General features: G+C 39.2%; 1 protein-coding gene across 1 annotated transcript in view; it reads left to right on the forward strand.

Moving 5' to 3' along the window:
* gfra4a (GDNF family receptor alpha 4a) overlaps positions 1–22,953 on the forward strand; it is a 95,191-nt gene that overhangs the window by 54,207 nt on the left and 18,031 nt on the right. Inside the window, exons 4-8 of the mRNA XM_044375499.1 lie at positions 3,120–3,461; positions 4,905–4,985; positions 13,258–13,597; positions 16,971–17,080; positions 18,824–18,958. Coding sequence (XP_044231434.1) covers positions 3,120–3,461; positions 4,905–4,985; positions 13,258–13,597; positions 16,971–17,080; positions 18,824–18,958 — 1,008 coding nt within the window. The remainder of the gene's footprint in view (positions 1–3,119; positions 3,462–4,904; positions 4,986–13,257; positions 13,598–16,970; positions 17,081–18,823; positions 18,959–22,953) is intronic.

Here is a 22,953-nt window from a genome sequence, read left to right on the forward strand (position 1 = left end):
TCTCTTAAAGGTGCAGTGCACAGGACTTGTCAGAAATGGAATATGATATTCATACGTATGTTTTAATTGGTGTTTAATCACATGAAAATAATAATCATGTTTTCTTTACCTCAGAATGATCTCTTATATGTATATAGGGGGCGGGTCTTCTTCCACGGAGCCAACCATGTTGCACCGCCATGTTTCTACGGAAGCCCAGAGCAGACAAACCAAACACGTTTGCGTTTTTTGCGAGTTTCACGCCCACAGTAGGTGGAGGCGTGGTGGGAGGGGGGTATTCAGTTGGCTGCAATCTGAAACGTCACCACCGGATGCCGCTAAATCTTACACACTGGTCCTTTAAACCGAGTGACGAACGCTACCAAATTGGTTAGATAATATCAAGCATTTCCAATGCAAATCTGCATTTTAAGAGTTTTCTCAGAGCAGGTGAAGTATCTTGACATAAGGCTGAATCCTCCAGTTTTTTTCAAGGTACCGTCATTTGATCCAAGAGAACTCTCGAGTGGAGCTGATTTGCATCAGAAACGAATGACATTATCTCACCCTGCAGTTTCTTTACCCTCCTTTTGCTTTACATAAAATAAATCAGATTTTAAGACTATAGTGGAATAACTGATTTATTGAGGGGGATTTGTTTTTGGAAACACTAAATGCCGCCTGTCAAGACCTCAGCGAAGATGAGCTCTTTACTTGAGTGGCAGATGCTTTCTCTCAGTACTATCCACAAACATCCCAAACCCTTAGCAACAAGCTTCTCGCTTCACTGTCTGTCTAGACTTTTATTGACAGCTTGCTGCTAGATTAGCTGACTGGACACATGGCCCTTTTCTCTACCACAAGTACTTCAGACTTCAGCAAGAGATGTTGTACCCTTTTCTAATTTATAAGATCATCTCTAGAGTCTCGCCACCCAGGGAGAGTTCATGTAACACTGATTTACAGTTTGAGCAAATGAAGACAGCGAATCGTGGCAGTTTTTTCAGTCTGCCGGTGGAAAATGAGCGAATTTCTGCTTTTACTGCTTTCGCTCCTTATCACTTGATTGAGCTGAGATAGAATCAAATTTGATTAAGATTTAATTGCTGAACTAACCCGCCACCCAGAAAGTCTCACAGTGTAGTCGGTGACACAGAAATGCTTTTGGACATGATTTCTGGGAATCTGTCAGGCAGTAGATAACCAATTCTTCTCACCTCTTTAAAACTAATGTCTGTCATTTTGCATAGTTTCATAGAGAAGTAAGAGTGCAGTCGGAGTCGGTACTCTCAACATAGCTGCAGAAATTGCAATCCCTTAACATATAGTTTTCCCCTTTTCTTCTCGATTAGCTTTCAGGATGGAAATATAATCTTATTCCACACTTTCCTTCAGCGATGCTTAGAGTGAAAAACCCAAGACTCTGTTTTTATAGCTGCACCATTCCATCAAACAGAAAAAAAAATATTCTAGATATCTTGTGCATCATTTTATACACATTTCCCCAAAATTCAGTCTGACATATTTGGTATCTTGGGAAAATATGAGATCTCTACTCTGGAAAAAATAAAGATCTGTAGTTGTATCTGAAGTTTGTATTGACTGGTCCTCTGTCAGGTCAGTGAATATTAAGGAATGAACATTTTTTAATGAAGTGTTTAGAATCTTATTATTAAGTTTCAGGTAACATGGATGTGTCTGTTATCCCAAACCAGACCCTCGGATAGATTAAAATAAACTTCTTCTTTTTTGTAAAGAGAGTTTGTGTAAGAGCTGCTAGACAGTTGGGAGTAAACAAACATTCATTTTTCTTAAGGGAATTAAGTTTGCATGTGATTAGTGTCACATGAAACAAGACAACAGTTAATACGTTGTCCCCCCCACAAATGATGCAGCCCTTATCTGGGCCAATCTGTAACAAATATGACACTTTGTTTTGACTGGAGCGGAAACACCTCAGTGTAATTTTGAACATGTCAGGATCTATTGGCGAGATGCATCATCCCCTACCCCCCTCCCCACCCCTCCCACCATATACTGTATATTTCATTTGACAACTGTATGAATTCATGAATAATATAGCACCCCCCTCGGGTTTGTGAATGTAAATGCCGGAATACAGTAGCAGATGCATCGTTGACCGAGTCGGACTGCTACTGACAGGGAATGTTAAAATTTAATCCAATTATTAAAACCAATTCAGTTTTGATTGTCTTAGCGATAAATGCGGCGGATCATTAAATCTCACATTCATACACCGGTTTGTTTTGATTTGCTTTGATTTTTACACCTCAGAGTCAGTTTATTTGTCGAGGGGAGGGATGCTCAGCCTCTGAACAGTCGTGTAACGTTTTCTGTGGCTCTGAAGGAGCTTTCTGAAGTCCCACCAGATAGCATTGTTATCTCATCATGGTTATCTCAACTTGGGTTTGAAGATCACTCCTTTTTGTGGCCCACACTAGGGACTAAAATGTCAGGATATCTCTGCCTCTGTTGCATTGATTTTGACCATTGTTCACTGTCTCTCGAGTAGGCCTTTAAATTGAATTTAAAACATCCTTAGAAAAAGTCTGCAATAATTAAGCACATGTAAACCTGAAACCAAGGTACACATTTACCAGGATAGACTTTGGCCTCAAACAGGTCAAAGAAAATTTTAATGTGATATAAATAGATTAATTATTCTGTGCCAAACGTTCACATTAGTTCAGTCGATCACCCAAACTCATGTCCCTGCATCACTATTTTTTTAATGACCTAGTGCCCTTTTGGCCCGGTCAGTATGATTTCAAAAATCCCAGGCAAACCAATTATGAAGCAGAAAATAATTGCTTCTCTAGTTTAGCAACATAGCTTTGCTAATTTTTTCAAGCTCAAATTAACCATACTAGTCCAAAGCTAATATAGATAATCATGATTTTAAATAAAAGAAAAAAGAAGTCCTTGAAGTTTATAGTGTTTGATTAATTTTGTTTTATTTAATTAAGATTTGCATGTTCTCTCACTTGTTTGTTTGTTTGTTAATATAGGATTCTGTATATGGAGATATTACCCAACCAGTGATACTAAGATATCCATAACAGCCTCGATAATATTATACTTGAAGAAAACTAATCAACAGACCAGTCTCCTGCCTACAGCTCATCATTTGGGACCCCAACACACCATTAACCTGTCCTCTGTCTGTCTTTGTCTTGCAGGAGTTCCACGTATGGCTCTCTCAGCGGGTGGGAGGGACTGCCTGCGTGCCGGAGACACCTGCTCCAGCGATGACACCTGCAGCCCACGACTGCGCACCCTCAGGCAGTGTGTGGCAGGGGACGGCAGTGTGAAGCTGGGGCCCGGAGCACGAAACCAGTGTGAGAACGCCATGACGGCGCTGCTGTCCACCCCTCTGCATGGCTGCCAATGTAAACGAGGCATGAAGAAGGAGAAGAACTGCCTGAGTATCTACTGGAGTCTGCACCAGTCCGTGCTGCACGGTAAGACTGGCAGTAACACGCAGAATCTGATGGTTCTGTTCCGGAGAGGTGGGAGTGGGAGCAGGTACAGTACAATATGGGGGGTTTTTTTTGGGATTATCAAGTGTGTGCCGCCCATTACACATGAATTAGACTCCCGCCTCCAGACAGCTCAACAGTAAATTCCAGGTTGAAATGAAAAGAGTGATTATTGTGTCAAAAATAGTTAAAACTAAGGCTCTGATTACTTTTGTTCCACCCACAGTCATTGTATTTTATCATTTTTTTTGCTGATTTGAAATGTTTTGCACTGCTGTTGTCATTTCCTACATTTAACTACGTTCTCTGCTGCATTCAGATTTAGGCATTTAGCATATACAGTACCTTTATATCCAGAGTGTAACAGTATAACAAGCTTAAGTTTCAAACCGGCAATATTAAAAACATCCTCCAGTGCAAATGCAAAAGACAAGACTTGTGGATAATAAACTGATAAAGCAAACCATAAATCTCCGCCACTTGAGTTTAATATATCAACCATCACTGCTCGAGAATGAGGTACAATGTATATATGGCTGTGGCTGTATGTACCTGCGGTTTGGGCACAGATGATTTCACCACATTCCTTTACTTTCCAGCTCCTTCAGTTAGCTCATGCTGTGTTAAAGACCTACATATTAAAGGGCTGATTGTCAGACCTGTTTTAAAAATGAAAGCGCTGCTAATTGGTTTTTAACCTCATATGATCTGCTTTTGTTGCCGCGTATGTAATTGCAATTAATTTACTTTAGAGTTTAACTGCTTTTTCAGTAAGTCAAGGCTGGATTACCAACCGGAAAAAAAGCTGGCAACTGCCCTGGGCCCCAGACCCCCCAGTGGTCCCAAATGTCCCAGGTTCACTGCATGTTATCTGATAACTTGATTAAATACTCATTTGTTTGGCAATTCGCAACGGTGAAGTAGAATATCAACTAACAAAAGTTGTGCATTATGAGATGATTTTATGGCTCTGTCTTTGTAGAACTCAGGGACAGGTAGTATTATTCCAGCATTTTATTTTTTTATTTATATTATATTTATTTATATTTGTTACAGGGACCATGCACAAAATGTTTCCATTAAATGTATGGTACCAGCGTAAAGCTAATTTTAGCTAAATAGTAGTGCTTAGTCTTATAGTCATATGTCATGTGTAGTCTGTTGTGTGTTGTGTGATGAGTAATGATGACAGGAAGCATTCACAATGCACAGGGTGTTCGGGGGGTCAAGGAGTCAATATGGGGTCCAACAGCTGATTTTTACCGTTAAGTTAATCCGGCCATGCATGGCGTGTTATTCTGTCTACCCATGGTCACTTTGAATATAACTTTTATGATATATATACTGATCCTACTGTGTGTTTGTTTCTTCTGGTGCATGATGTTTATTCTTTTCTCTTCTTTTCTCTCTCCGATGTGTCGGTAGGACTCAGCCTGGTGGAGAGCTACCCGTATGAACCAGAGGAGAGGGGCTCCGATTACGTTCGTCTGGCCTCCATTGCTGCAGGTGACTGGGCGAGCTGCCACTGCTACAAGTGTTTCTATGTTTCTCAGTTGTTCTAACTGGGTGGGGGGGGGGGGGAAGTTATTTAGATAATCAAAAGTATCAATTTTGCACACAAAAACAAGCGAGTCTCAACTAAGTTATGTGTCAAAGAAAGAGGAAATCGAGATGTTATTCTGCATCATTTTGACGGCGTAGACAGGTGGATTTGCAAAGTGTTTGATGAGTAACAGCCCATACTTTGTTTCTGTCTTGCCTTTGAGCCTGTAGGAAAGCTGCAGGGCCGTTCTGTGCTGCTGTTAGCCCCCAAGGCACATATTAATTACCTATTTACTTTCTTACAGCTGGAAGCAGTAAAACTGGGGGGAGAGGAAAGAGAGAGAAAGACAGAGAATGTAAAGAAATGGAAAGAAAAAGGTCACAGTAGGTAGGTGAGAGGGAGAACGAGAGGGAGGTAGCCGAAAAAAAAAAGATGCAAAAAGAAAATGGAAGCGGAACGGAGCTGGGTGTTTTTAAATTAAAACAACACTGCATTTTTTCCTGTTGGAGGTTTGAAAAAGAGAGAGGCTACACACAAATGAGTAGTTAGTTTTCTTTTCACTGGAGAGGACAGAAAGTCAAGTGTTTTGTTTTCTCTGATGGCAGTTATGCTCTGGATGAGTGAAGCTGAGCTGGAGAGTCTGTGAAACTTAAATAAAGACTTAAATGAAGTGATTAGTATGGAAGGCATGTATGCATGCCTTACAATATAATGATAAATGTCCTACAATCACAAAAAAAAAATACTGTAGCAGCACGAAGGGAGGATACCGGATAATTTAAACATTAAAATAATAGATAAAGTATATTTTCCCAATATAAAACAGCCAAGTCGGTGTTTATGAAAATGAACAGTCGTGGCCTCAAACAATGTGAGAAACAAAAGTCAAACTGGTTTGGTTCAGAAAGTACACATTCCCATTTCCATACTGGAAAATGACACCTTTGCAAAAATGATACTTACATGATAAGATTAAACATATTGATTAGATTAGCTGTTGTAATACTTTTATATTGGACATGCTAATGTTTTGCTAATGAAATCATCTATATTTTTAAACTACTGGGTAATGAATTGCATGTTTTTATTTTTTTTAATTGATTCAGATCTGTGATATATCGTGCCATTTTAATGTACAATAATGATCTGTTCAAGAGAATGTATATAAGCAATTAGAAACTAGAAAGCAAATATATAAGTGGTCGTGTTTATTTATATTTATCACAGGATTGATGTGTTATCTCTGTGATATTAAAGTTGCACTTGGTACTTGTACACTAGTAGCATGTTGGCAGCAAATAGTGTCAAAAAGGGTTTAATGACAATTACAAATTTTATGGTTTTAATACCTGATATAATGCAAGGTAACATTAGTAAAAAAAAACACATGTTTTTATACCAAATGGATGAGAAAGGCAAGATAATTAACACTGTAATGAGGCCAGTTCAGGGGACAGTTTGCATAAAACCCCTAAAGGTCATTTCGGGCTATGCAACGGTTCTGAAACAATAACAGTTCTCATGTGTCAGTAGTCTTATTTAACAGTATTCTAATTAATTAGTTTCAGATATGAGAGTGATATTAATCCTCTCATCTAGAAAGCAAGTAAATAAAACAAAGCAAGTAAAATGTCTCCACCATTAAGCTGTGTTAAAGACATATAATGCTTTTTGGGATTTTCTTTTATTTTTATACTATTGTTTGTTTACATAGCCTCCAGAACCGCTGGAGGTCTGCTGATGGGGAACACAAACAGAACACAGTGGGCTCATCAGGAGGGGGGCCCTAAAACAGCCTGTTTCAGACAGGGGCTGAGCTGAAGGGGCTGCATAAAGAGCCAGTATAAGATAAATAAGGAGTTTCTTTTAACTGTAAATCATGCAAAGATATTCCAGTAGAGCCCTAGAATAAAAATATAGACCTGGAAATGTGCATGAAATGTTCTCTTTGAGTAGTGTCACTGTGTCCTCTGATCTCTGCTAGAAATTGAAAGGCTGTAGATAAACAGGGATTTGACTTCTTGTGAGTGTAAAAGTGTTCATACTTGAATGTTATTTAAATTTTTAACCACTCTTCTATATTTATTTTATATTTGGAAGTGCAGATGGTGAAACAGTGGTACCATAGAGATGTATGTTATAGAAATCTTGAGCTTGTCAATTCAGGAACTCCAGGAGATTAAGCAAAAGGATTTATTGACAAACACAAACTTGATCGATCAAGGAGACACCAGTTACATATCAAAGTGTCGGTGTTGACACAGTGAAATGCCACATCGAGTCTGAAGGAAAAGCACCACTCTCAGTTATTCAGGCAACATTGTCCCTATCACAACATCGCTATAAGATTGTTTACTTCAGTGTTGTCTCTATGGCAACAATAATAAAGCCAGGTTGGCTCGAGGAAGGAAGAAGACAGCTGTCCGTCCCTAACTGTCTGCTTGTCTAAGGAACATTTCATACACTGCACATATATGAAAATAGGAGCGTTTGACACATTTATGACATTTCCTTCACGATTTCCCTCCTTTTTGATCCAAAAAGATCAATAAAAATGACCTATCATACTATCCTTCAGAGTGGAAGTAACACATACCTGCCTTAATCAATCAATTATTTGTCAAACATCATGTGAATCAAAATATACAATGATTAATATGAATAGATTATATAACAATTAAGAAAGAAAGTAATGTAATAATGTGATGAATGTACTGTAGTGTAATGTAATAGTGAATCTCAAATATTTAACCTTTACACATGTTAACACCAGTCCATACACGTCCAATCACAGACACGAAGATATTTTCTTAATTCACTAAACCAAGACAGAAGAAAAATGAGTCTCAATAAAACACCATAGAAATAAAATTAAACATCTCAATTCACCCATTTTACGTAACAAAAACAGCCAGTTAAAGCTAAAATAATTCACATAAATCAAATATGTAGCAATGAATGATCAATCAAAATATCCATATGGAAAAATGTACACTTAGCATATAAGACATATCATATAAATACTTAATGATTCTAGTGATTGGAATATGTAGTGATCCTCTGAAATGTATACTATGTACTCTAATGGAATATATAGTAAAGATCAAAAATAAAAACAAAGAATATGCATTCCCAGGACTTCCTGCAGTCTAGTAAAACATATGATTAAGTAAATGATTATTGCACTAGCAAGCAAAATTAACCATAAGAATAATTCATTATCAAACCCATATTCTGCAGTTAGTATGAGGTATGAGTATACCTCTTAGTCCACATATGCAAGGATACACTTATGAATCACCATCCATCTATTAGGTTTTTTCCCCAACATGTCACAGTTTTTTAAACCTTTTCATCTTCAATCATCATTTCATTAAAGATATTATCGAGTGGAACCCAATCAGAGGTCATCATACATCAAACCCAAACTGTTATCACCTTAACCTATTTTCTGGCTCCTGGAGTTATTCTAAGAATAACAAAAGTGTTGGCACAATTAATGTGGTGATCAAGAAGAATACACACTGTGTAGTTCTAACGCTACCCTCTAATGCTGTCCTACCTTTTCTTTCCATTTTCAATCAATCGAGTGCTAGCTCAGTCTTTGTAAATTTAAACGTGTGGCCACCGTGTGAGGGTGATTTCTCTATTCTCTCACCCACCTGGATAATTCTATAAGCAACAACCAATCAGTGAAGAGTCCTACTCTAACTTACTTTAACAACTATTTCCTACCTTCTCTTTTGAAAAGTCTGTTCAGGGTTGTCAGTTACATGTAACCCATGTAACCCTTCTTCACATCTACGGAAGGCTAGGTTTATGGATGCCTGACCTGTATATTCAAATATATGGCTTATAACTGTGACTCCTGTCCTATCTCTGTGAGCAGTCTCAGTATGTGACAGGTAAGGGTCAGTTAGTCCTTTCAATTCTCCACTAACACTACAGACCTGAAATCCCCCCTGTACATCTACACATGAATTGTTCAGTCACAAGTTCTGTGGGGAATTGAAACACAGTTCTTTGAAGAGTCAGTGGTAATGACCCCATCAGCTGTTATGTTTTCAGTGTTAGTGGGACCCCAGGGTCAGCAGACACAAAAGTAAAAATACCTAGTATGCCCTGGACTCTCAAACCTCTGTGTTTCAATTCCTCAAGGAACTTGTGACTCTTTTCCTCCCACACTTTGTGATTAAGACTTAAAAGTGAGTGAAAGTGTGTTTTATAACAGGCAATACTGTGCCATCTGGTACATTTTTCAATTAGAATTAGAAAAAAAATGGATTGCATATGAAATAGGTGGCAGGAGATGGTGTCTATTTTATATTAAATTATAATTTTTGAATGTGGGCACATAATTCACAACAGTACATACTGGCATGCCACTTCTCATATATCCAATCTCTACCATAAGCACATTCACTCAGTCACTCACAGCGGAGGTACTGTGCGCTACACCTCCTCTCAAGCTTTCAACCTCATGGATGTTCCCACAACATCTCAGTCAGCTATTTTCAAACCCACCATGAATCTTAGCAGTATATTGTGTTGGTGATATCAGCTCAGCACCATTCATGATTCCTAGAAAATCATCCTGCATGCTGTAACATTCACCCTTGTCTCCTTCACCAATTGATTTTCTATAGGCTTGTTGTGCATAATTGAGTTAGATCACAGATTAGGGAAATTGGATAAACTGTCCTCACCTGCTGCGGAAGACAGTAGGTGTATATGAGTGGGGGAAATACAAAAACCATAAGAACAACTAAGCAATTCACATTTAGTGGAGCATCATATGTCTTTTGACCTCATACATAAGCTGCTTATTAAAATGACACGACTGGTTTTCGGCTGCTTTGAAATACAGCAGCACCTGCCTGCGCTGTAGAACCTTCTCGTAAATTTCACTTCAGTGACTCCGCAGGAGGTCAAAGTTGACATCCATGCCATGCATCTTGACAAGTTGACTGCCAAAACAACAAAGGTGTGATTAATGGATGTTTTTCTGCCCTTATAACATCTCTACCTCAAACAGAGTAATGACCCTTTTCAAAGACACTAGCCAGAGTCACAGCTCATCATATTTTAAGGAATATTCACACAATAAAGTACTGTACTTCACCCCTTACCAATTAATCAGTTAAATAAAGTCAAGTTAGTGCTATTAAGATGGTGCCTCTATTTAAAAACAGTCAATGTTCTGCACCGAGGAAGAAGCTTTTTAATGCATCATTGAGCTCCCGGAGTGGTTAAAATTGCTTGTCCTTTCAAGCATTTTCTAGTTCATGCGCCTTTGTTGAAAGGCAAATACCAGCAGTTTTGTTTTCTTTGGGCTCTGTGGTGCAACAGGTTGGCCACAAGCTGTGTAAAACAGTAATAACACAAACACAGAAAATAGAATACCCTGCAGTCATAATAATTGTGCAGTGACAAATTTTTGATTGTTGTGGCTCTGTACTCCAGCACTTTGGATATGAAATGCAACTATGACTTTGAGAGTGAAGTGTTGGGTTTCAACTTTAATTTGAAGGTGTTCTTGCCTCGTCATCCTACTGTGATGTTCAAAGTTTGGGGGTACAATTCTGAATTGTTCATCCAGTATGGATGCAACCACCCTTGAAGACTCCACTCAAATACTCAACTGACAGTCTATCTGTTAAAGGAACAGTGTGTAGGATCTAGTGGCATCCAGCAGTGTCTGAATACCCCTCCCCTTCCTCTCCAAGTGTGTAGGAGAACCAACGGTGGCCACAAAACTCGCAAAAAAACAAGAAAGGCCCTTTCTAGAGCCAGTGCTTGGTTTGTCCTCTCGAGGCTACTGTAGAAACATGGCGATGCAACATAGCAGGCCCTGTGGAAGAGGAAACATGCTCTAAGTAGGTATAAAGGGCTCATTCTAAGGTAACGAAAACACAACGATTCTTGGTTTCAGGTGATTTTACACTAATGAAAACATATGAATATTATACTCCATTTCCGCCAAGTCCGTTCCACTGGATGCCACTAAATTCTACACACTTCACCTTTAAGTATGAAAAATTACCTGTAGACATGATTCATGGCAGATGGCAGGTTTGATTCACAGCAGTTACAATGGCTTCTAATGTTGAGTCACAGCAAAATGTATGCATGCATGCATGTCTACTGCTGTTTAGTATGTTCCATACAACCCTCGCTTTGCCAATGAAAAGCAATGCTATATGCTTCTTCTAGCTGGGGTTTGGAATTATTGGAGGAGATGTTAGCTTGACACAGCTGTAGTGTGTGTAGCTACATTGTAGAGACACTATGAGTTTTGAGAGGTTGTATGACAGTTTTTATACACTGTATTTCTAACATATTTTGGGTGGGTCAGCTTGCTGGCTGACCTAACTACCTGTCATAGTGCATCCACTATGGTATGCAGTTCACAACAGTAGTTACAGAAATTTCCTAGGGACTACTTTGACTTGAACTCAAAGACAAGTGTCAGATATTTCCAGCATTTCCAAAACCTCAACAATACAGGTATTGAGTAAAATGTTATCACAGGAATGTCCTTTGAGAAACATGAAGCGCGGTCAAAATGGGGGTTATGTCATAAAATCATTGGAGCCTATAATTCGCAGTCATCTTCTCTTGGGTATGTCATTGCCATGACCAGCACATAGTCCTTGGCATACATTCACCAGATAACTCTTGCTGATTCTAAAATGTTATCACAACCAATAGTCATCATGGACAAAAAATATGAGGATAACATGAGCTTTGAGTAGACCGATTTCTCTTTAAAGTAAGAACTCAGTACTTCAACCTCAGTCACTGTTTAATTTCAAATCCACTGTGAGTCTGGAAGCAAAACAACAGAATGTGTCACTGTCCAAATACTCACAGACTGCACTGTAGATTTAAAATTTAGATATGCAATGCTGAATATTACAAGACCAAGCCTGCCACTGGAAAACAAGCTTGAGCATCAATGCACTCGGCCTCCAGTGACTCCACTGAGTTGAGCAGCTCAGGACTGTGGTTGTACTGGGCAGGACTGAGGTGTAAATATGAGTAAGGCATGAATCTGAAGCAGGATGTTCCTGGATACGAGCTTGCATGCTCAGCAAGTCTCTTCTGAATAAATAATGGCTTAAAAAACACAATGACAAGGATTTCACATGAAAACTTATGTGCATATTCCATTTCCCTGTGCATGTGGCCACTGGATGCAATTTGTCATCCTACCCTGCCGTTCCATCAGGTCCTCCCATCCTCCCCCTACCTTCCCCTCTCGGCTGTTTAGCAGTTAAGTTGGGAATAACCTATGCTTTGTGATGGGTTGTTAGCTTGCTCTCCAAGGCCATTCATATTTTATATGACAGCTTGGTGAGAGCTGAGCTCACCAGGAGACACAACTACAGGCAGTTTACAAACTAATGAGCAGCGCTATCTGCCAGGGGAGCTGAGCGTCATCATGGTCGTATTGACTGGGAGGTCGCTTGGGAAAAAAAACACACATGATGATAGATTGGGAAATAATGCTGCCAAAAAAAGAAGGGTCTTTCCAGGGCCTCCACAGAGGTGGCTCATTACCGGGGAAGTCAGAAGGAGCATGGGCACTGAGGGAGGCAGAAACAGACAGAGTTGAAGAAGAATGGATGGAGGATAAGAGAGAGATAGCTGAGTGAAGAAGGGAAGAGACAGATGGAGTGGGGGTGAAGTGGCAACGCTGAGACTGGCAGGCACACAGCAAGGGAGGAAGACGGTGAGGGAAGGAGGGATTCAGGTGAGTTTGGGATGAACCCAGATGTAGGAAGAGTGTGTTGGAAAGATGGATAGATGGATGAAGGAGAAGGAGCAGTAATTACAGGCCTTGTTGTGCAGTTGGAGAGATGGAGGAGCCACTTTTTCAGCGCTGCCACTCTGCATTAACCCAGCAGAATGAAATATTCAGCCATTAGGCCTCAGCTGAAACACATCCAGTGCCCAGACTCATGCAACATTTAAACACCATTCATGTTCTATTCATTACAAGAAGGCCTATTACATATAATCATCATTTTGGTTTAGTTTTTACTTTAAGACACACATTTTTTTTCATCTGTAAATGCAACACTACATCTAAGTCTAGAAGTGAGAGTGGCGAGTCAATACTGACTCCAATTAAGCCTTGAAATCATTGGTAAACATTGCCTGGGATTTGATTTTCTCAAACCACACAGAAGGATGAAATGCTTTCTGCTTCCCATTTGTGTCTCCTTCTAGAGTCTGAAGTAACAACGGTGAACCGCTGCCTGGATGCTGCCAAGGCGTGTAACATCGATGAGACGTGTCAGAAGCTTCGTACAGAATACGTCTCGGCCTGCATCCAGCCGTCGGCCCGCTCAGGGCCATGTAACCGACCAAAGTGCAACAAGGCACTGAGGAAGTTCTTTGACCGTGTTCCCCCTGACTACACCCACGAGCTGCTGTTCTGTCCCTGCACCGACACGGCCTGCGCAGAACGCCGCAGGCAAACCATCGTACCGTCCTGCTCCTACGAAGACAAGGAGAAGCCCAACTGCCTGGCTCAGCTGCGGATCTGCAAAGCAGACTACGTGTGCAGGTAGAAATTAGAAATGCTTAAATGTCTTACATGCTGCCAAGAATTTTTACACTTAATTTACTGAGTTGGCATCAGACAACTCACTGAACTGATAATTGCTGCATCTGTGGCTTCTATTAAAAGATCACAAAGGTGTTATTGCATTTTTTAATTCAGTTAATGCAAATCATGTACATATTACATTACTGCTTAATCTTTTTCAAAGCACATTAGATATTGTTTGGACATTTTTGTGTTCTTATTTTTGTGTTTATGTTTATTTTACAGCATAATATAGAATTTGCAGGGACTTGACACTTGAGATAAGTAATCCATGACAGCAAGCATTGATTTAAAGCTCAGTTATATAATTTTGGATGGTAAAGGGGTACAAAGCAGACTCCAACATAAACAGAGAAACAAGCTGTGATATACTATAACAGCTCACTGAGTTTTTTTGTTTAACCTGTTAGGAAATACCTGCCTGAAGTTATTCACACTGCCAGCATCTTGTTTGATCTGCCAACTCCAGAGAAAACTAGAGTCTCTTTGGTTTGCTAGATGTTTGACCAGGGTCACCAGCCACTTGCTTGCGTGCTTTGGCGCTATGCTGTTTTACCCTGAACAGGTACTCTAATAATTGACTCGTGCAAGCTAAAGGGGAGGTCAGTGAGAGCTTGAGCAACTCAACCATACAGACTGAAAAACCAAGAACTTGAACACAAACCTTTTACATTGCAGGAATCGTTGCATTAAAGTATCTAAAATAATGCTAAATGGTGCACAATTGAGCATGAATAACATTGCAATCACAAAGTAAGTAAACAAGGACATGAGGATAATGTGACTGGTAGCTTCTTACATTAAAGCTGCCCTGGCATATAATCGTCAAGGCCAACCTGTTCTACAACTAAAAACTACTACTACTTACTCTGCTCTGACATCCAGCAGACACAGAGCACAGAGGTTAAAGTTCTCAGGCACCATGCTTGATTTCAGGCAGTTTTAAATTCATATAATAACTTAATTCAATACATTGTACACATTTCCCCCTGGACAACTTTTCAAGCTCACAAATCATTTCTTGTTTTAATCCCTGCAGAGCAACATTAGCATATGTTTGAAGTAGTGTTTGTTTCCACCTGATGAATCTGTGTCCAATATTCAGTCTCCTTTTGGCTCTGCTCTGGTCTCCACCCACTCCTGAGACAAATATGTGGCTCCTTAGCTACTAGATGTTCCCTTTTTTCACCACAGCTAGTTGCTAACTTTAGCTGTCCTTTTTTGGTAGCAGGCAGGTAGAATACATTCGTTTTTGGTTTTGTTTTTTCTGAAAACAGCTGTCTTCTGCTGGAAACAGGGTCGATGAGAGCACTGAGACTGAACTAATAACCGTAAAGTGCCTTAAAACCAAAAGAATTGGCCAAAGGCAGCTACATCTCTCTTTTTAGCTATAGATTTGGGTAATAATTCTCTGTACGCGTATTCACTTTATACATAAACAGTTGATTAAATTTTAATATAAAAATAAATGTTTTAATGCAGCTTTAATAAGGCTTTTGCTCTGCAACCTAAGGCTCATTTACACAATCATTTAAAACAGCAACATTTCATGGCAAACTCTGTCCACGAGGGCAAAGTGAACCCATGCAAATCTTTTGTTCAATGGATTACCCATCCAAGCAAGTTGCTGCAAGTTGATTTTCATAACTGAATACAACATGTTGTGGTGTCGTCACCACTGTTTTATCTAATATGAAGTGCCTTGTTGCTGTGGTGGCCTTGTACACTGACTTTCCCTCAGGACAATAAATGTCATTGTGTATCTTGGAAGATAGGCCTGGCTGGTATGATATGTTCATTTAGATTTAATTAGTCAGCTGTGTTTAATTAATTCAATTGTTATACTCATTAACTGTGTTTAATTAGTTCAATTAAATTCTGCATTCATTTTCTTGGGGAAGCAGCCAGGCATCAAGCAGCCATGTGAAATAGTCATTATTAGAACGGCCATTATCACTTGGGATTCACACATGACTTTCCTGCCAAACTGATGAGAAAATAATTATCGATGCAGAGCTGAGACATCATCAGAATCAGTAAGGAGTTTGCAAAAAAAACTGACCCTCGGTACATATTCAAGATAAGTTATCTGAATAAGCATATTTATTCTGCGTTAAGCCCCTGTGTATGTGAGACACTGATGAAAAACAAAGATTTCATTCAAATTTAAATTGATTGTAAACGGCCAATTAGAAAACTAACAATGTCTTATGAAGGCATTAAAATTCAGCGGGTGTATTCCTCTCTATCACTGGAGACTGAAAACATGAAGACCCATCCAGTCAGCCTCCTCTCTCTGACAGCAAATGGTCGCCAGCGTTTAATCTAGTTCCTCTTCAAATGTCAGAAAGACAAAGGGCTTCATCTGTCACGGCTATCGATCAGGCATTATTCTCCACCGCTGCCGCGATGGATAGAGCATCTCAAGGCCGTGGCATGGGCCACCAATCCTGCACCAGTCAGTTGGCATTAACCGGCAGCCTGCAGAGGATGCCTTCACTAAACGCACAGACTATGAGTTTTACGCACATCATTACAATGACATGACAAACGAGGGGAGAGCGTGGAGTTGTGATGCCCTGAGGGGATCCCGTTGCAAATGCCAGTCGACGGGGGCCGATGATGCGATATGATGGCCGCAATAGCCTTGTAAGATGATGATGATGAGGCTAGATGGCTGGAAGGCTGGCAGGAAAGGTGAAGGAGGGATGGCAGGGTGGCTTTGGGAAGAAGCATTTATATGGAAGATCCATATTTGTCTAATCTCCTCGCGGTCAGGCCTGCCAGACAGCACCCACAGTATTTAGAGAGCAGAGCCAAGGCCTATCTTTGCCCCTCATTGACTCTTTACAGCCTGGCAGCCTTCCAGAAAATGACTGGCTGGGGAAAGTGGGGAGAAAGGGAAAAAGAAGGATGAATGTTACCAAGGGTGACTGGAGTCGGGTTGAAGTGCTGCGTAGCAGGAGATCTTGAACGGTGGAGGGAGTTGATGTAGGAGTATAGGTAGGTAGATGAGCATTGTGTGTTTCACATCCTGTCGCTGAGAGAAAGCACCAGTGCCGGCCACCCCTCAGCGTCACGATGTGTGCAGCAGCCAGGCACGAGTAAATGATGGATGGCATGTTATTGCTGAGTTGAACAGAGAGATCCGCACACCAAATAGCTCCCATTTAAAGGACTTTTTATTTTCTGCTGTGACGTTTTCCAACACAAGGCATTTCAAGCACAATAACTCTGCAAGGTATTTTTTGATCCAGCACCCATCCTATTGGGTATTGGGATGTGCGTGTCTTTCTTATTGTTTCTTACTGGCATGTTATTGCTCCCACAGGTCTCGCTGGGCACAGTTCCAATATGATTGCCAACCTACCGAGCAGAGCGCCAGTGGTTGCAAGCAGGAGAACTACGGAGCATGTCTACTTGCGTACACCGGCCTGATAGGTAAGAACTAAATCTCTCCGTGCCAGCACTGGCTCACCCACCTTCTGTGATGGATCGGGAACAAAAAGGTTTTAGAGGGAGGAAGGCGGAGAGCAGACAAGTGCACTGAACAGGACTCAAAAGAATAAATCAAGGATTGTGAGGAGAAGTGTGGTTCAATGATCGATGGAGTGCTGATTAATGTGACTGCAACGTGCCCGGCCAAGTCATTGGCATTATAAGTAGTGCAATTACAACTATTGACCACTGTTTTGAGAGCATTATCCCTGGCGTGACGATGAGTGGGAGCAGGCAGAGGAATAGAATATGGCTTATTGTACTTTAGATAAAAACTTAACAAAAGATCACATAATGCACAAAAGGCTGTTAAAAATCACTCAGTCTAAACATGTCGCTCAAGCACAATACAGAAAGAGGTGGAAAAAAACATTGTTTGGTGTGTGAGGGACTGAAGGAGACAGATTGGTAGAAAGGGGCAGAAAGCAGTGCAACAGTGATTTGCCATTCTAGACAACTGAGGTGAGACTCTGAGCCGTCGTTGCTTAGAAGTCTTAGACCCAGAGGATCGATGGAGCTAAATCAGAACTTTTTCACCACACTGCCTCAAAGTGCAGCAATTTTATTTCCCACCTCCTTTAAAAAATACAAGCTACAAGGCTATATTACCCTTTCCAGAGAATGACTTCCCCATCATTTCCTGCTGAAAAGCTCCAAAGGCAGAGAAGAATAAAAAGAATACATGTGAAAAACCTCCGTGATAGCACCTGAACTTTGCACTGCAGGCCGCTGCATTTATCAAAGTCCACTAAGCTGCCTGCCCCAGTGGATATGCACGTTAGAAAAAGAAAAGCTAAACAACTGCTACTGTACTTGTTGTTTGGACTTGATCTGTTGTAGCTTCAAATAAGACTCGCTGAGAGATCAGGAGGGCAATGCTGCATAAGCAAGCAGCTCTGTGTCTCTCTTTTTCTGCATGTATATGATAAATACATCCACGAAGCTAATCACATTTCGAATAATTGCTTCTCGTGATAGATCACAGTATTTTTAGCTAATGTTAGCTGGTTTCCAATACCCATGCCTTTTGAAATAGGATATACACATACAGTTCAGCTGTGTCGAGCCCTGTCAGCAACTGGAATTGAAAAAGTCAACCGACATTTCATCACCCGGCTGCCTGCTTAACTAACCTGCTAATCTGTGTCTCTGTCTTTATACACCCCGCCTTCATCTATCTCTCTCTTTAAATTCCTCTCACTTTCTCTCTCAATGAATAAATTTACATACACACTAATAACTCAGTCTTAACCTGATTAAGGCAATGCTGCGATGATAGAAATTGCCATGTAAACGCCTTTATTTGATTATCGTAATCAGGGTAAGGTCATAATCAGGCTAAGCATAACAAGATTAAATCAGCCAGAATTCTGCTCAAACATTCAGTTTATTGGAACATTAAACGCCTCAGTCAGACAGTCTTCTGCCTCTATTTAAAAATTATACAAAATTATACATTTCTTGAGATGTTTACAGAGAGAGCGTAGCTTAAAATGGCACTGACCAGCAGGTTAAATAGCTTCAAAAACAAAAAAAACAGCAAGAAATGTTGAACTAAATATCTATGTGATTTTATGGTCAAATTCAATAATTGTATTAAACCAGGTAATTTTAGAAATTGTGTCAGTTCATTATGCCTGTAAAGATGCAGTACTTTATTGTTTCCCTCTCTCCTCCCTTCGACAGGAAGCACAATAACTCCGAACTACCTTGACAATTCCACATCCAACGTGGGACCTTGGTGCTCCTGTGCAGCAAGTGGCAACCACAGGGAACAATGCAACGACTTCCTCTCTTTTTTCCATGACAACATCTGCCTGAGTGAGTAACAGCTTCAGAGAGACCTCTAACAGCACAGTCACAATAACAACCCCCAACAAAAAAAAAATGTGTGTGAAGTAACAAGGTCTGTACTTGTGAACAGAACATTCAATGATAAGTTTTATTCAAAGTCTGTTGATATGACACAAATGTGATTTAACGTAAACCCACTTCATGAAAGTTTTTACATTTGCTGCTCTCAATGCTACTACTTGAGAAGCTAATCTTCAAGCATGGATGAAGATAAGAACACCCCCCCCCCCCCCCATACAGAAACCTCAACTCCATCAACAGAGCCGTAGCTGCAGTTGAGGACACACACATAATTTCCTGTGTGGAGTTTCTGGGAATGACCTTAAGTGGAGTTTATATCATTTTAAGGCTTTTTAGAGGCTTTAAAAGATCATATACTGTGGATGGATCACATTTAAAGAAAATGTAATGGAATAGTGAAAAGAAGATTATTATTAATCGCTTTAAAAATACATTTCCATACATTTATGACCTTAGATAAATGAGTGATGGCACCGATGACACATTGGTGACACAGTTAAGACTACACAGTCACTGTTCATGTGTTTACTTAAGTCAACGTTATTATATTTCCTTGCACAAATAAGACTCGCAGACAAACAACCCCCTGAGTGATGGCAGCAATGACAGGCCAGTAACATTAATGAAACACTACAGCTGGTGGCACATAGTAATGGATTACCACATATAATATGTATTTGTTTACACTGTGCAGGGAATATATCACTGCAGAAAAAATGCTATTTATGACAGATAATAGAAACATGTCGTCTTTTGTAGCAGCACAGATGATAAATACAAAGACATCAATATATGCATTTCCATGCCATATTTTCAATCTGTGAAAAAAGAAAAACATAAATGGAAATGCCAGTAGTCAGGGGAAAAGTCAAATATTGCAAAAATGTATTTACAATAGGTTGAAGTAGACTAGTTGGTGAAGTCAAGCTTTCACTCCTCTGAAAAGATGAAAAATGGTGGAAGACAAAAACATCAGATCTGTGTGGACCGATGAAGAGACTGTAATGCTCCTCAAATGAATACATATAACAAACATAAATGCCCATATTTCTATCACATTTCCAACATTTGCAGTTTGACTGGCACTCTTTTAATTACATCATCTCGTTGCACCCTCTTCTTCTGCAAAAATTTAATAGCACCAGACTGGAGAATTGGAGTTTATCTTGATGAGCCCAAAAATCCTAATATTTGCATATCAGTAGTGGATGGAAATGTGCATTAATTTGCATTTGTTGTTGGCGGTTATCTGGAAATTTGGTAAAAATTTGCTCTAATTAAGATTGCCAAAGATAAAATACAGCTGATGTCATAGAAGGATTAGACACCAAACCCCTGTTATTCTTTTACCTTTTTTGTTGTACTGTCTCTGTATTCATCCAACAACAACAATAATGCTGAGATGACAGGAGATCATCCCTCTATATGAGTGATTGCACCAGTGACAGAAGAATGACACCAGTGACGGAGTAACACAAACTGTAGCTGCTGGTGTCACAGCCGACACTGTAGTTTATTTTGGGTTATTATGGTTTTTTTTTTTTTTAACAACAGAAGACAACGTCTTACAAAGATGTTGGCATGAGTAACAACACCAATGACACCAGCGACTGTACAAAGAAAACTGCAGCTGCTGTCATGTGGTGAAAAAAACAGAATGTCAGTGTTCGTTAACTTTACAGAAGGCTTTTTCTTGATTCAATTATGACAGAAAGAAACAAAGGACCAACTTCACGCCAGACATCATGCAAGAGTCGTTTTTACCCCAATGTCCACTGGACACAGCTTCCTTATGTTCCAGCTCTGCCACTATTCTATATAATTAGTGTGCAAATGTCCATCAGACACATAACTGGAGCTTCTCTCTCACAGCTCACACACAGCTTTTTTTATCCACTCGTCTGTCTTTACAATCCGGGTCTATTTTTGTCAGACCAATTACAGAATAATTTTAGATTACAGCTCCACAAATTCCATTACTCATTTATAAGCAACTAGCTCGGTGTTCTATTATCATTTTAAAAACATACACATATTGTTATTGTTTTATAGCTGTAGCTATAAAGATTCACCCTTCCTCTCAAATGTTTACACCATATTACTACTATTAGCTACTCTGTATCTATAACTTTTGTTATAGATACAGATTGTAATACAGATACAAATAGTAATTTACAATTGTAAATACAATCTGTATAGTATTACAATCTGTATCTGTAACTTTTTCAATGTAATTGTAAAGTACATCATTTTAAAATAAATACCATACCTAATTACACTGTAATATCAGCGCCTATTTTCTCAAATTTTCCTTACCAATTACTGAACCCTATAATTATTAATATCAACATTTGATTTTTTAAAACAACGCTTACACTGAAATTTAGTCCCTCTTAAACAAAAAGTTGCTTGTTCCCTAATCTTTTGTCTTGCACCATGTACTTACATATTTGCCCAGTAAGTGTTGTTTTATTGATACCTTGTATTGAACTACTGAATAATTACACTGTAATTTGTGGGTTGTAAATCTAAAATGTTGCCAAATTCACCTGTAATTGCATATTAATTGTAATATTTATTGACATGAATTTAATATTTAATTATGCAGTTATTGACTTCAACATACAATTTGCAAAACTAGTTTGCTTCTTTGTTTAAGTCACTTCTTCTCCAAAGTCTGTGAAGCAGAATCCAAAATGCAACAGTTTTCTTTTACTTATATGCTCTATTCAGGACATGCTGATGTGAAATAACACTTAAAAGCCTTGCTGCATAAAGTAATTACAAGAGTAAAGACCAGCTATACTGTACTTTATGCTTCTACTGTATTTAATTTTCTTTTATCTGTTACTGCATCAGTCCTAAATGCGCTGAAAATATTTAATGTGCTTCTAAAATACAAAAAATGTAGCCAAAACAACTCTAAACAATATTGGAAATGTGGCTGCTGAAGAACAGATGTTTCTTAAATACTTCCAGTGGACATTTGGACATTAGATGTGACAGCAGTAGCGCAACTGGAATGTGATGCAGCCACATCCAGTGTACATTTGAGATTACAGTGCGTGAGCAAAAATAGCCACACGTTTTAAAAATTTAAATATTCCAGTGTCAAAGACATCCTGGTCACATGATCAATGAGATGTTCAGTGCAAAAACACCACAGCAGGAACCCCTCAGCATCAAAAATTGAGACAAAAGAATAAAAACAATATATACCACCAATACAAGAGATGATGTAAAGGAGAGGAAATAAGAAGGAATAAAGACCCTTGCAAAACAAACTGGTTCAAATGTAGATATTACTCATTATAAGTATTTTTTTTTTCTCCAGTGACAAAACTCTTTGTAAATCACTTCTATTAACTGTGCTCCAAAAAAGGGGTCACCACTTAAAGTGCTGTAATGGGTTTTAATGAGTTAGCCAGTGCTTTAAACTTGTAGCTGCAGATTCCCAACAACAGAAGAAAATCATTTACAAAAAGTTTTGCCGGAAACCTTTTGCAGTGAGACAGCCGGCTAATTTTTTCCTCATGTAAGATTAAAGCCTGCCAGCTTCTTTTCTTGGTGAGCAGGTGTATGCTACTCTTAAGAAGGATATGTCATGTAGTAGCATAGAATATGTCTTTTTCAGAATTGAGCTTTAATTCATACCTTATTTGAAAAAGTCATAATCATAACCCGGTTGACATTGATCTGGCAAATGTAGGTTACAACTGGGCTGACTTTGGTTGAAAAGTGCAAGTTATTTTTGATCTATGTATATATATATATATATATATATATATATATATATATATATATATATACATATATATATTGTAATTGCTATTTCAGCATAATTCCTAGTGGCTATGCAGTGTTTCAATGTGAAGCGGGTCTAAATACAATTTGAAATACAATGAAATGTTGTTGATTATCTTTGCTTAGCATAAAGACTG

This window comes from Thunnus albacares, chromosome 15 (assembly GCF_914725855.1).
Source record: "Thunnus albacares chromosome 15, fThuAlb1.1, whole genome shotgun sequence".
Lineage (NCBI taxonomy): Eukaryota > Metazoa > Chordata > Actinopteri > Scombriformes > Scombridae > Thunnus > Thunnus albacares.